At 39.8% G+C, this 16,332-nt stretch overlaps 1 protein-coding gene across 1 annotated transcript in view; it reads right to left on the minus strand.

Moving 5' to 3' along the window:
- The window catches only part of LOC141436422 (protein Aster-B-like), a 56,584-nt gene that overhangs the window by 31,208 nt on the left and 9,044 nt on the right, over positions 1 to 16,332 (minus strand). Inside the window, 6 exon segments of the mRNA XM_074099408.1 lie at positions 5,026 to 5,178; positions 6,007 to 6,092; positions 6,095 to 6,163; positions 7,569 to 7,716; positions 9,067 to 9,150; positions 13,562 to 13,634. Coding sequence (XP_073955509.1) covers positions 5,026 to 5,178; positions 6,007 to 6,092; positions 6,095 to 6,163; positions 7,569 to 7,716; positions 9,067 to 9,150; positions 13,562 to 13,634 — 613 coding nt within the window.

The raw sequence follows: 16,332 nt of genomic DNA on the forward strand, positions 1-16,332 counted from the left end.
TTATCAGACAATATTGGACCCCTATATCTCTTTTTCAGTGATGGATGGATGACATATGGATCCGAGACGTGGTGCTTCACTATAGGTCTTATAAATAGGGAATATTACTGCCAAGTTCTGCCGCCAGAATGCAGTTACTACATAGTTACAGTTAGTTAGTTGTAATTTTAATTATTTTTCATGTGTGTGTTGTACAATAAAAAGTTACAATACAATACACTTTTCGACAAGTTCTTCAAAACTCTGAAAGGATTAGAATTTAAACTCGCGCCACATTCTCAAAGCAGTTATTTTAGATGCTCCACTTTTAAATGGCCGTAGGGTGCCGTTATATAATATAATTTTTAATTTTTTGGAAAGATAGCTCTATCGTTTGATCATGACATATTAAACATGGTTTTCTCTATAGGTACTAATACTCTTTTGTCATGGTCATTCATGTCACCCGTCATGGCGACATGTATATGGTATGTGCTAGTATCGTCCCCTGCGCAGAGGTTTGGCTAATATGCCCTATAGGCTCAGAATTGCTCAGCGAGCTATGGAGAGAGCTATGCTTGGGGTTTCTCTACGGGATCGAATCAGAAATGAGGAAATAAGTAGAAGAACAAGGGTCACCGACATAGCCAAGCGAATTAGCTCGTTGAAGTGGCAATGGGCGGGCCATATAGCACGGAGAGCGGATGGCCGTTGGGGCCGAAAGGTTCTCGAGTGGAGACCGCGGATCGGCAAGCGCAGCGTAGGACGTCCACCAACGAGATGGACGGATGACCTGTGCCCTTAGTGTAAGTTTTCGGTTACAAAATACGTCTCGATCGCGTTCGCGTTAAAATCTCAACTTGTATGCAAACACAAACAGCGCCTCTAGCGGAACGTTTGCGATGTTCGTGTTTCCATACAAATTGAGATTTTAACGCGAACGCGATCGAGACGTATTTTGTACCCAAAAACTTACACTAAGGGCACTGGTTAAAGTCGCGGGTTCACGGTGGATGCAAGCCGCTTCCAACCGAGGCAACTGGAGGTCTATGGGGGAGGCCTATGTCCAACAGTGGACGTCCTATGGCTGATATGATGATGATGATGATGATGATGAAGCGCATCACGGCGTGACGTCACGCGGAATTTTAACTTTAACTAATATTATAAATGCGAAAGTTTGTAAGTCTGTTTGTTTGTCACCTCTTCACATTTAAACCGTTGAACCGATTTAGATGAAATTCGGTGTACAGATAGTTTGAGTCCCGGGGAAGGACATAGGATAGTCTTTATCCCGGAAAAATGAATAGTTCCCGCGGGATAGATAGCGATAAACGAATTTTATACGGATTGACAAAGAAGAGATAATACTTGTATAATATTTTCTGGTAATACTGATGGAATAATTTGATTTTTTTTAGGGCACTATCCTATAGATCGTTTAAAGGTATTAGATATAATAATAATAATAATAATTTTATTTATTCAGACAACTTGATCCAACTTGAACTTGATTCTTGATCTTGATCTTGGTCTTGATTAGATATGTGCTCTTCCTGTAATTTTTTCAAAGATAAGCAGAAATAGGGTAAATCGTTAATTATTGGCCACCGTTCAATAACTGGCCACCTTACACTAAAAATGAATACTAGTCACCTATAAACAGAGTTAATTTTAGTGAAAGGTGTCAATTACTGGCCAGCCTTCAATAACTGGCCACCTTACACTAAAAATGAATACTAGTCACCTATAAACAGAGTTAATTTTAGTGTAAGGCGTCAATTACTGGCCACCCTTCAATAACTAGCCACCTTACACTAAAAATGAATACTAGTCACCTATAAACAGAGTTAATTTTAGTGAAAGGTGTCAATTACTGGCCAGCCTTCAATAACTAGCCACCTTACACTAAAAATGAATACTAGTCACCTATAAACAGAGTTAATTTTAGTGAAAGGCGTCAATTACTGGCCAGCCTTCAATAACTAGCCACCTTACACTAAAAATGATACTAGTCACCTATAAACAGAGTTAATTTTAGTGTAAGGCGTCAATTACTGGCCACCCTTCAATAACTAGCCACCTTACACTAAAAATGAATACTAGTCACCTATAAACAGAGTTAATTTTAGTGAAAGGTGTCAATTACTGGCCACCTTACACTAAAAATGAATACTAGTCACCTATAAACAGAGTTAATTTTAGTGTAAGGTGTCAATTACTGGCCACCCTTCAATAACTGGCCACCTTACACTAAAAATGAATACTAGTCACCTATAAACAGAGTTAATTTTAGGTATAATGTGTCAATTACTGGCCACCCTTTAATAATTGGCTAATGTATACTAGAATGAATGCTGGTCACCTATAAATAGAATTAATTTACCTTAGTTTAATTTATTAACAGCAGTTATTGTTGCGTCGCTTTAAAACTATATTTACTTACTGCTTTCGTGCAGGTTTCACGAATGTGTGAACATTAAAACGGTTTATTTTAATTAGTAAATACGTATTACACGTTGTTATTTCCTCACAATCACATAAATTATATGTTATTACTTGCTTAATAATTCTGATGTAACGGAATGGCAGATAATACACTATCTTGTGCGTAATCAATAATCAGCGTCATTAACCAATCAGAAGTTTAATTAATTTTAAAGTTTGAATGTATAATGCCGCAGTTCATTTTTGAATATATAGATTTTCTGACAAAAAATATCGCTAGATGGCTTTTTGATGATGATGTTTATAAAACGTCCTTTGCAACTTTTATTTATAACTTTAATTCGCGATTTTACTATATCTTGTAGTAACTGGTATTCAATTTGAAATTAATTGAGATCAGATAATAAAAAAATACAAAGAATGTTAACTTAATAAATCTAGCAATTAGATTTGTACCCATATCCAATTAGTCAGCTTGACTTGAAATTTGTTAGATGCATAATGCACTGATGACAGTGCAATGATCAAGCACCAGCCACAAATTTTCGTTTTCCTTTTAAATAAATAAAAAGGATTTATTGATAACTAGTTGTTGCCCACTACTTTGTCTGCGAAGAAGAATTTATACGATGTTGGCAGTTTGCAGGTGGTAGGACCTTGTGCAAGGTCCGCCCGGATTGCTACCACCATCTTGCTCGCTAATCCTGCCGTGAAGCAGCAGTGCTTGCACTGTTGTGTTTCGGCGTGGAGAGTAAGACAGCCGGTGAAATTACTGGCACTTGAGGTGTCCCATCTTAGGCCTCTAGGTTGGCAACGCATCTGCAATACCCATGGTGTTGTAGATGTTTATGGGCGGTGGTGATCTCTTACCATCAGGAGACCCACTTGCTCGTTTGCCATCCAGTCAAATAATAAAAAAAAAAAATTTTTTATGGCAATCGATTGAGTAGTTAAAGCGTGAAAAGGAACAAAGAAACTCACTTCCGTATTTACTATATTAGTAAGAATAGCGATATATTACGTTTTTGGTAAAAAAATTTTGACTGTACTTTTTGTTGACTGTACTTGTATTGTCACCCAAACTACATTTGCATACCAAATTTAACCGTTGAAGAGTTCCGTTCTGCGGTGACGATCCTGGCCGGACTACCAGGATGTCACTACCAGATTATTGTATAAGTTACATAAGTATACCCAATTTCAAGTCAATCCAACCACTGGAAGTCGGTCGAATTTAACTTGCAAGATTTGATTACAGACAGACGGACAGATAGATAGACAGACAGACAGACAACGGGACAGGTGAATGAAACTAAATAAAAGCTTGTAAACAAGGTTTTTTTTTACAAAATCTTATTACAAATCCCTCTCCATCATTCGTGGCTTGGCCAACTTTAAATGTATAATGCGATATAAACCGGCGCATAATACCACCTTGTTTGCCGGCCGTATTCAGATCTATAGATCAATATGCGCATGATTACGGACGACACGCTTTTCAGGCGCTAGGGGAAATTTCGACGGCCGATTTAGCGTTGTTTTTTTTCTTTGTTATAATCTCGCGTTTGCGATTTAAAGTCCGACCTAGCTTTTGAAACTAGCTGTTGCCCGCGACTCCGTCCACGTAGAATTTATACTAAACTTATAAATGCGAAAGTGTGTGTGTTTGTATGTTTGTCCGTCTTTCACGTCGAAACGGAGCGACGGATCGACGTGATTTTTGGCATAGAGATAGCTTATGGGCCAGAGAGTGATATAGGCTACTTTTTATCGCGGAAAAATGCACAGTTCCGATTTCCAACCGAATTCCACGCGGGCGAAACCGCAGGCAAAAGCTAGTTCGTTTATAAAACCGTGGGAATTATGCAAATAAAACTATCCTACGTCCTTCCCCGGGACTCAGACTATCTGTAAAGGTATACCGAATTTCATCTAAATTGGTTCAGCGGTTTAGACGTGAAAAGGTAACAAACAAAGAAACAAACTTTCGCATCCCACTAATATTATAAATGAGAAAGTTTGTAAGTCTGTTTGTTTCTTTGTTTGTTACCTCATGCGGTGCAATGAGGGCTATCGTTTTTTGTCTTTCTAGATGGCGCCACTGTTGCGTGAGGTTTTAAGTGTGGCTTTCAAAGTTGGTTAATACGGGCGTATTTAATACACCTTAAAACCGTACCATAAAAATATCGAGCAACCACAGTGTTGCGTAGTCCCGTTTTGTTCGGAAAAAAGGGAGGACAAAAGTTTCCGAAAGACAAAACTGTCTCAAAACACAGACATTCATTGCCCCGTAACGCATAATTGCCATAATTAATTTAAGATAATGCAAAATATTCACAAAATTATTCTAATTATGAATAAACCCGCGTAGCTCACCCAAAAACTATGAGATTTGACATTTCGGAGACCTCACGCTACACTAGCGCCTCTAGCGGCGAATTCATACGCGATAGCCCTCATTACGATACAAACCGGGACTTATGACATTTCCTTTTGTTTTTACCCGACTATCCGAAGGAAGGTTGTTTTTCTATTTCGTATTTCGCGAAAATGATTATAAGTAGGTGAGGGTAGATATGTGTGTGTTTGTGCACTCACCCACTGCCAGATCTCCTGGCTGCTGACGGGCTGGTCCATGAGCGCGTGCTGCCAGATGCGGAACAGCATCAGGTAGGACTTGTCCCGGCCGGAGAACGACGTCAGAAAGTTCTTCTCATTCTCCGTGCAGATCAGGATAGCGTTCGGGATCACCTGGCGTCAAAAAACAGAACATGCTGTTTGAGCTCGAAGTGGGCCGCAAAGGGGTTTTTTTACAAGCTTTTATGTAGTTTCACCTGTCCCGTTGTCTGTCTGTCTGTAATCAAATCTTGCAAGTTAAATTCGACCAACTTCCAGTAGTTGGATTGACTTGAAATTTGGTATACTTACGTAAATTGGTAGTCCGGCCAGAATTGTCTCTGAAGGACGGAACTCTTCAACGGTTAATGGCATCGACTTGAAATCTGGTATGCAAATGTAGTTTGGGTGGCAATGCAAGTACAGTCAACAAAAAGTACAGTCGGCAGAAAAAGCTTGTAAAAAAAATGTATTTTTTTTACCAAAAACTTATTTTCACACAAAAATGATTTGCTCCTCCAAGAAGTAGTGCGCCCTTGCCTTTTTGGCTGATTTGATCAAATGACTGTTTCCTTTAGGCAAATGATAGAATGGGCGACATTTATTATGCATAATTTATAATGTCCGAAACGTATTACGCATAACATGTTTCGCACAATTTATGCACGTCAATCTTATTATTGCCGAAATTTTATTAAGCATAATTCTTTATCCGAATATGATATTAGCATAATATTAACGCCCAATCCCCCCCCCCCCGCATTAAAAACATACATAATTTACCTTCATTTCAACATGGATAGGGTTAGTTACCTTATGTCCCTCAGATTTAAAACAGATGCCCCTCGAAGCATGCACAGGATGGGTAAGTGTTGGAGGAAAGGGGGGGGGGGGTTCTTCAGCAATAGAAAAGCATGTAGGCTCACGCTTGTCCTGTATGAACGTGCCATGACGGCAGCTTACCAGCGCCGTCCGTTCCTTGGTGATGGCGGTGACGTCCTTCCACCGCAGCGAGAGGCTGGTCTCCCAGCCGAAGATGCTCGCGTGGAGCACAGGTAGTTCTGAGACGCGTACAGACGCCCGTGCACCAGGATGTCTCGCTGGAGCGCGCACGAATAGTCTGGAAGTTACAAGAGCTATCAGAGCTGCTTGCACGGTCCAGGATTAAACTATTAAATCGTTAAACCTGTACCGTTCCATGGGTCAGTTAACTTTTAGGTAATTTATTGAATTAGGCGTTACTTTGCGGAGGTCCATATCAATGAACTAATAGTAGATTGTACAACAAGAGCATAAAACGGGCCATTTTACCCAACACGTTCATATAGACACGTCGAGGGGAAAATGGGTTTAATGCTCGAGTTTTACACTCTACTTTTCACTTCGATGGCGAGGAAATGAAATAGAACAGTGGAAACAATTGTTCACTTACTATTTACCTTTTATTGTTCACGAATTAGTATTATAATTATACATTTTTAGTTTTATTGATTTATTTGGATTGATTTTCAGTTTTATATAAATTAAAAATTATTAAAAAAAATGTAAAAACTTGTTTGTTTGTGGCTGTTTACACCTGATTGCCTTGGTCTTAGACGAAGATTTTACTTTATGCACTAGAGTATAAAAAGTCATTTTATGTCGCCTGGACCCAGCAACACGAACATTACGAGCATGAGAAGTGAAAAATAATTTCTTTGCTCACCCGCGATCTTATGATAGCTAAGTTTATGCAAAATATGCGTGTTCATGCAGTTCCTCCACATCCACACTGTATTGTCACTGTAAGTGTAGGGTGGTGGTGATAGATGGGTTTGTGTGATATGTCTGTGTTCTTACAGTGTGGAGGTGGAGGAACTGCATGAACACGCTTATTTTGCATAAACTTAGCTATCTTAAGGTCGCGGGTGAGCAAAGAAATCCTTTTAGTTCATATTTAGTTGTATATTATTCTATATATTATTCTGTCCCGTAACTTTTCCGGAACGCTATAATCTGGACATCTTTAAGGTCAAAGTGAACTGACCCTTCTGGGCAAACGTGTACCATCTTAGGCCTCATCTTCGCCTTCCATCAAGCGAGATTGAGGCCAAACGTACGCCTAATTTTTATAAAAAAAAAAAAATCACAATGCACTATACCTTAGAAAAATGTTTGCAATGTAACTATTAACATGTTTAGAAAGCAATTTCCTTAAAAGAGTCATAACTTCTATTTTTAGTGGATTTGCTGTGCCTCTGCTGGGCACAGACCTCCTTTCAGAATGACTTGGGCAGTAGTTCCCACGCGGGCCCAGTGCGGATAGGGAACTTCACACACACAATTGAATTGCTTCGCAGACTAGTGCAGGCTTCCTCACGATGTTTTCCTTCACCGTAAAGCTGGCGGTAAACTTTAAATGTAATTTCGCACATGAATTTCAAAAAACTCAAGAGGTGCGAGCCGGGGTTCGAACCCACGATCCTCTGCTTGAGAGGCGATAGGTCAAACCACTAGGCCACCACGAAGCTAGTAGTAATAATTACCAACAATGAGCCGCTCGTCGTCGGGCAGATCCTTGAACAGCCTCTTGAAGTCCTCGCACTTGCTCTTGTAGGTCGGATAAAATGCATTGTACCAGCTCTTCTTCTTCGTGCGACCGCCTTCTGAGTTCCTCTGGCCAGCCGACGATACCTGAACAGAAACGTTAAGTAACAATTTAAAAAAAAATGTCGGACACGCCCGAAATAGAGTTCCGTAGCCATTACGAAAAAAATAAGTAATATTTTTCTAAGGATTTCGTATTTTGTACGGAATGTTCCAAGTTTAAGTATATTTTATACCTTATATACTTACTGCCATCCTGAGTTTTGTTTAATTTTTCCACCCACCGGTTTAGATTTAGAGGGGGGAGGGCGACGCTCGATTTTATTGAAAATTTGCACTTTAAAGTTGAATATTTTGCAAACAAAATCACCACCACCCCCACTTTACGTCTATGGGAGGTAGGTACCAACACTAAAAAAAAAAAAAAAATATTGTATCATTTTGTCGGCATAGTTTACATATATATTCGTGCAAAATTACAGCTTTCTAGCATTTATAGTCCCTGAGCAAAGCCGCGGACGGACAGACAGACATGGCGAAACTATAAGGGTTCCGTTTTTGTCATTTTGGCTACGGAACCCTAAAAATTACACCAGTTTCATACATATTGACATGTAATTATTGTGGACGCATAAGGCTGCGTCTCCACCAGAGATGTGTTGCGTTGCGAGGAATGTGTTTGTCATGAACCGATAGAAACGATTATTTACCTATCCTCGCACAGCACATCTCCAGTGGAAACAGCTGAGCGGAGCGAGGCGAGGTAAATGAAGCGTGTCTATTGGTTCATGAAAAAGACATTCCTCCCAAACACATCCTCGCACATCTCTGGTGGAATCTGAGCCTAAGGCTTATATGCGTCCCACGGCTGAGTACGGACGGGCGTCCTTACAGAATGAGAGGTCTTGGACTGTACCTAGTTTAGATGTGGGCTCTTTGTGGATTGGGTACTGCACACGCACCATTGTATTGCCTCACGAGTTTGTGCAAGTTCGAAGTTAAGTTGATAGTACCTTTTATTGGGGTATACCTTTTTGAAGTAGGTTTACTAGTAAGTTTATAACATTTATACATATATACAAAATATAGCCGTTGCTAGCCGTATAGTAATTGATAGTTAGGGGCTGTTTCACCATCCATTGATTAGCGTTAACCGACGGTTAAATGTGATGCCGTCTCCGTCTATTCGAACAAAACAAATAGAGACGGCATCACACCTAACCGCCAGTTAACACTGATCAATGGATGGTGAAAAAACCCCTTAAAGTAACAGTTTTCAATACATTTGCTCGAAAAATTCACTTTCAAATGATGTATACATGGCTCGTAAGTTCATTTTACCGCACTTGTGCGATTTTTTTTCAGTTTTTTTTTAATTCTCCATTTTAAAAGTTTACAAGCAGAGCTAAATGACAAAAATAAATTATATTAAATTACCCTTTGTTCGCTTCGTAACACGACCGCAGCAGGCAGCGAGAGCTCGCTGGAGCTGCCGAGGGACACTGTGTCGGGCCCGAACTCCTGAGGAAACAAGCACAATAGTCATTATACATCAAGGGGAGAAAGGCGCAAATTGGCATTGTTCATATTTTACCAATGTACCCTGATTCGAAAACCATTTCGAGGGATAAGGTTTTTGAAAACTTATGTCCTATTGTGATCCAAAAATAATTAAGGGTTACAAAAATATAGCCAAAAATATGTTTGACCTTTGTTTGACCTTTCTAATAGTGGTAAAGGAATAGAGAATCCACAAGTATCTAGGTTTGTCTATGGTATCTGTCACGCAGACATTGATGTCAGTCAGTGAGTCAGTTGTCACCGTTAAATGTGAATTATTTTTCATCACACTTGCTCGTAAACAGTGTCGTAACATGCAGGCTACCTTGGTTGCAACCCCCCAAATAAAACCCTCGACCTTAATGTGCTTGTCATTTTCATTCCCGTACTAATTTTCATGTCATGAAGCCCAAGGTCGGTCAATGAGTTGATTACTGCATGGTGTGCTGCAGCGCGGCGCGCGCAGGTCGGGCACATGCTACGTGGGTGGGGTGCGCGGAGGCTGGCGCTGCCAAGAGCGTAGTCAGCGGTATTGGCAATTTTTGGAAAAATCTTAGTTTTTCTTTTACAAATATATACAATTTTACTCGCAATGTGATGAAAAACATTGTATGTCGCACGGGCGGTACTAGAATACGAACATCGACTCATTAAAGCCTTCGAGTTCGGGCTTCTAATAGACTCTCGTTCGTAATTCCTTGTTTTTCCGCCCTTAAGACACAATGTACTATTTCCGACTACCGTACGAGTACACTGGCAAAATTGTCCTCCAATGGACAGCCATATTTTTCTAAAAAATCAAATCTAATCTTTTTTCGACATCGAATCGAATCCTTTTCCGCGAGCACTTTTCCATGTAAATGTATGTTCCATCGTGCAACAATAGCACGTCAACAACTCCCGGAAAAAGAATTGTTCGCATTATATAAAAATTGCGTTAGCAATTGTGTCGAGCAATAAATATTGAATACTGCAAAGTTTACGCACAGTAGGTATATTTGTAAAGACTATTTCGACGTAAGTAATTAAATAGGCCTTGGGAACACGGGTCGCAGTCTATGAATCAGCTTTGACATAGATTCATCATCATCATCCCAGCCTATATACGTCCCACTGCTGGGCACAGGCCTCCTCTCAGAACAAGAGGGCTTGGGCCATAGTTCCCACGCGGCCCAGTGCGGATTGGGAACTTCACACGCACCATTGAATTGCTTCGCAGGTTTGTGCAGGTTTCCTCACGATGTTTTCCTTCACCGCAAAGCTCGTGGTAAATTTCAAATGTAATTCCGCACATGAATTTCGAAAACTCAGAGGTGCGAGCCGGGGTTTGAACCACGACCCTCTGTTGAGAGGCGATAGTCAAACCACTAGGCCACCAAGGCTTCTTCTTCTTCACATAGATTAGATTAGATTAATTTATTTCCTTATGAAAAAATGCATTATAAATACATGTAGATAAGGTAATTACAAGAACATCGAAAATACAAACTGAGACATGGATGCACAGAAAAACCAGAAAAAGAGACCAGCGCTGGGAATCGAACCCAGGTCCTCAGCAATCCGCGCTGCGTGCTATAACCCCTACACCACCGGTGGACAGGAATCTAGACACGATTTTTCCTATGCATACATATCTCAGGTTGCTTATTTCTACTACGCTACTTATGCAGCAGCACTAAAACTGCTTTCGTACCCAAAGGGTGCCAAAGGAACCCTATTATTGAGACTCCGCTGTCTGCCTGTCTGTCCGTCCGTCTGTCATGGGGCTCTATCTCTTGAGTCGTAATAGTAGACACTTGAAATTTTCACAGATTATGTACTGTGGCCGCTATAACAACTCAAATTCAAATTCAAATCATTTATTCAGTAAATAGGCTGCAATGGGCACTTTTACACGTAATTTTTTTTTAAACTATCAGCGCTTTCGGAAAGACCATCATTGCCAAGAAGAATGCGCCGCAAGAAACAAATACTAAAAACAGAATAAAATAAATATTTAAGGGGGGCTCCCATACAACAAACGTGATTGTTTTGCCGTTTTTTTTTGCTTGATATTAATAACGACAACAGGTAGACGGTCGAAATATTCACAGAATCCTTAAAATAAAATAAATAATTAAGGGGAGGCTTCCACACAACAAAATTGTTTTTTTTTTTTGCCAATGTCTAATGTTGTATAGATAATGGTACGGAACCTTTCCGGCCGCGAGTCCGACTCGCACTTGGCCGTTTTTTTAGAACCATACCAATTGGGAGGGGAGCCTACAGCTAACATAATGAGGATAGGCCAAACTACTAGGATATTTAGCTTTATGTATGTCTTATGATTTTACAAGCGTTTATTTAGTTTCCTGCCCCGTTGTCTGTCTGTCTGTAATCAAATCTTGCAAGTTAAATTTGACCAACTTCCAGTAGTCAGATTGACTTGAAATTTGGAATACTTATGTAAATCGCGTGACGATACAATAACCTAGTAGTCACATCCTGGTAGTCCAGCCAAAATCGTCTCCGCAGGACGGAACTCTTCAGCAGTTAATAGCATCGACTTGAATTTTGGTATGCAAATGTAGTTTGGGTGACAATGCAAGTACAGTCAACAAAAGAACAGTCAGCAAAAAGCTTGTATTAAAAAATTTTTTTTATGGGTACATTATTTCTATTGTTCTGTGATATGATGTATTTTCTTTCTATCACGATTTAAAGCTACTATGCGATGATTCGGCTACCGGACGTGTGCGGCCTTCAAATCGCGGCCGCTCATTACCTACATGCGTAACGTTCGCCAATATCACAATTATCTGCTAGTTCCGTTACTATTGGGAACAACTGAAACAACTTACAAAAGTTCTATAACTTTAAAATAATTAAATATCATGGGACACTTGACACCAATTGACCTAGTCCCAAACTAAACAAAGCTTGTACTATGGATACTAGGCAACGGATAAACGTACTAATATAAATAAATACATCTTAATACATATTTAACGTCCAAGATCCGAGAGCAAACTTTCGTCAGGACACGATGTCGTCAGTCCACCTAGTAGGAGGGCTGGCATATTTTTACAGCTATGTCGGTGACATTAGTTCTTCGACGAATTTCCGTATTCCGGATTCTATTGCACAAAGAAACTCCAAACATAGCTCTATCCAAAGCTCGTTGCGACTCTGAGACTCTCCAAGAGGCCAACAGTCAAGAATCACGTCTCAGAGCCATAAGTCATCACCGGCAACACATGATCGAACACTCTAGTCTTCAGGCACTGCGGAATACTGGACAAGAACATATCACGAAGTTTCCCGAACGCTGTCCATCCGAGTTGGATTCTTCGGGCGACCTCTTTGTAGAAGTTGGACCTGCCCAATTGGACAATTAGTCCAAGGTAAATATAGTCGTCAACAACTTCGAGTGTATCGTTCCCAACGGTAACCGGCACGGGTGAGACATGGACATTTGACATGATTTTAGTCTTGTCCATGTTCATTTTAAGAACCACCTGTTGGGAGACGATACTGAGGTCACTGAGCATAGTATTGAGCCCATCCAGCGACTCCGCCATTATGACTATATCACCGGCGAAACGAAGGTAAACGAAGGTATTCCAACGCATTAGTGAACAGTTTTCGGAGAAATAACGTCTCCCTGCCTCACACCTCGCTGCAGCCAGATTGGTTGTGGATCGACATAATGACGTTACTATACAAGTCCCTTAATATCTCGATATATCTATAGTCAATATGGCATCGCTGAAGAGACTGCAGTACAGCCCAGGTTTCGATTGAATCGAAGGTTTTCTCATAGTCCACAAACGATTAACATAGTGGCCGATTATACTCGTCGGTCTTCTGTACTTATAATCTGATGGAGGCTGAAAGTCATCAAACCTGCGCTCGAGACGATTCACAATGGCCCTCGAAAACAACTCATATACATGAACTTTTTGCCTAATTCGAGGATGTCTTAAGCCATTCATTATTTTAGCAACAAATACGTAGGCATAACTAATATACTTTTGATCGCTACTGTAAATTGAAACATATAACCTTATAATTATTAGGCCAGCGATAAGTTTCATTATTCATATGTCTGGAAAAAACGACCCAGTGGCATTTTATTCAACGTTTTAATCACGTTTATAAAAGGTTCGGTTTCGCTTTCATCCAAAACTATAATCAGAACCGAACCTTTTGTTTCCGGCGATTCGGCAAAAAAACATCTTTCGGCCGGACACTACTTGACGGTGTCACAGATGCAAATAACCAACGGAAATTACCTCATTTCAGCCACTAACGCGATTCAGATAAAGCGTGCCCCGTGTTATCAGTTATCACACGAGCAAATGAACGTTTACGAAAGCCAGTTAAAACTCACCTTTTCATTCTCTATGAGTTCTGTGATGTTTTCATTGCTACGAAGCGATGGTGACGGTGATCGCGACAAATTTCTGGAAAGTAATACAAATATAAATTAACTTCTGACAGAGTTTTTCTTTGTACCTCGAGGATTCTTGCTGTCGTCGTTACTCCGCCATTAGGTGCCTCTCATACATATATTTCGTTTTCTAGATTTGTTTACCGTACAACGGCAAAACCTACCAGACACTGGCCAAATTGTCTTCGATGGACAGAGAATTTTTTTTTAATGGAACAAAAGTTTTGACGTCTGAGTTACGCGTTACACATAAAAAATATATTCAGACCACATAATTATGTAAACACACACACACAAACATGATACTAGAGATCATACTCTTGTGAACTTAAACAATATTTGTTGTCTGTGTTAGTTTTAACTGTTTTAAGTATGATTCGCTAACTGTATTTCTGTGGACATCTGCTATTGGCTTTCTGTTTAGTATCTAAGTCCTATTATAATGTACTGTATTGCTGTTGATGCCCCAAATAAATAAAATAAATAATAAAATAATAAAAATCCTCAAGTCTCCATAGTATCACTAGGGAGTAGTAAATTGACACCATTCTTTAGTTTATTTATTCATTCAATATAAACCCTAGTTGTGACCCGCGACTTTTGCAAAATAATCCCGTGCGAGTTTCCATTTATAAACGTCATGTAAACGTTTTAATAAATAAATAAATTATATCGGTATTCATTGACGTTGCATTAAAAACGAATGTGCCAAATTCGTGAAGCCGTGGTGGCCTAGTGGTTTGACCTATCGCCTCTCAAGCAGAGGGTCGTGGGTTCAAACCCCGGCTCGCACCTCTGAGTTTTTCCAAATTCATGTGCGGAATTACATTTGAAATTTACCACGAGCTTTGCGGTGAAGGAAAACATCGTGAGGAAACCTGCACAAACCTGCGAAGCAATTCAATGGTGCGTGTGAAGTTCCCAATCCGCACTGGGCCCGCGTGGGAACTATGGCCCAAGCCCTCTTGTTCTGAGAGGAGGCCTGTGCCCAGTAGTGGGACGTATATAGGCTGGGATGAGATGAGTGCCAAATTACGAGTACATTACCAAAATAATTGCAATTTTAATAGCAGTACGCGTGACGAGGGCCAAAATTGGAGTGATATGTACTTTACGGATGTATAGGTTAGGAATTATATGAAGTAAAAAAAAACTTTGTATCTGATATCTTGTTTCATGATGTGTCACTTGTTTTCAAAACTTCGCCCAAAAAACGTGCTCCAAAAGCGAGAAATGACGAAAATAAATTAGCGTAATTAAACAGAATTGGGGTAACGACGTTAACCTTTTAGTTAATTAAAACACTGTCACGTGGACAGTCTCGTCTGCGTGTCTGTATAATGGAGTTGTCTGATAAGGTGGTAGCAATATCGACCGGTTCTGGCAATGAATAAAAATCCATATATTAGTGTATAATCGGCAGTAAGTGCTATACCATTATCGGGATAAAATTTCGAAATTTCAACCGCCAGGGCTAGGCAGACCTAGTCATTCAATAAATACTGTGGTCCATCAATATAAAATAATACATATAAATAAATATCATGGGACACTTGATAGCAATTGACCTAGTCCCAACTAGGCAAAGCTTGCACTTTGGATACTATGCAACGGATAAACATATTTATATAGATAAACACATACTTAAATACATATTGAACATCTAAGACCCGAGAACAAACATTCGTATTATTCATACAAATATCTGCCCCGGCCGGGAATCGAACCCGGGCCTCAAGCTTCGTAGTCAGGTTCTCTAACCACTTGGCCATCCGGTCGTCGAAAGAGGATCTCTATTGTAGCCTCTCCCCACAAAAATATGATCCATACTTATGGTTTTCGGTCTTACATGTCTTACTTCATAAATACTCATTTTTGACAATATACGCTAGACGAGACGGCATCACATTTATCCGTTAATTAAAGTTCAATGGGTGGTGAAACAGCCCCTAATCTTATTGAACGAACACCTAAAAATTAAGCAAAATCCCGGAATTTCAATTCAAATACTAGTTCTAATTATATACGCGTGCGAAGCCACGGGTAAACTCTAGTACTTAATAATGGTAATTAGCAGAAAATAAACATTTTCGCGAGTTTAGTGTTAACAATTTTTTCTTTGTACGCCGGGCAATTAACTTCAGCGATAAACTAACCCATTCGCGATAAAATTCAATCCAACGGAACTAAAACTTGGTCTAGCACAACGCAAATTTTATTAACTGTTTCGGTCGTAAATATTTCAATGTTGTTATTATGTTAACTACACCACAACATTAATATTATTTGGAAACAATAGCCGAGACGCGTAAAAATCTGAACCTATGTACAGTCAAGGGTATATAAATGTATGTACCCAAGTAGCATTACAAGCTGTATAGAAGTTGTATTTAGGTTCAGGTTTATACTTAACGCTGTTTAATTAGGCTGTATAAAGGCTGTATAAGCGCTGGTACAGACGATATAAGTGCAAAAAGAACCCAAATTATACAGCTTTTAGCGTTATTAGATCAGTATAGAAGCTGAATATACAAAAATACAATATTTATTTTTATACGACTGGAAGGTAAACGAGCAAGTGGGTCTCCTGATGGTAAGAGATCACCACCGCCCATAAACATCTGCAACACCAGGGGTATTGCAGATTTCACCGGCTGTCTTACTCTCCACGCCGAAACACAACAGTGCAAGCACTGCTGCTTCACGGCAGT

This window comes from Choristoneura fumiferana, chromosome 16 (assembly GCF_025370935.1).
Source record: "Choristoneura fumiferana chromosome 16, NRCan_CFum_1, whole genome shotgun sequence".
Lineage (NCBI taxonomy): Eukaryota > Metazoa > Arthropoda > Insecta > Lepidoptera > Tortricidae > Choristoneura > Choristoneura fumiferana.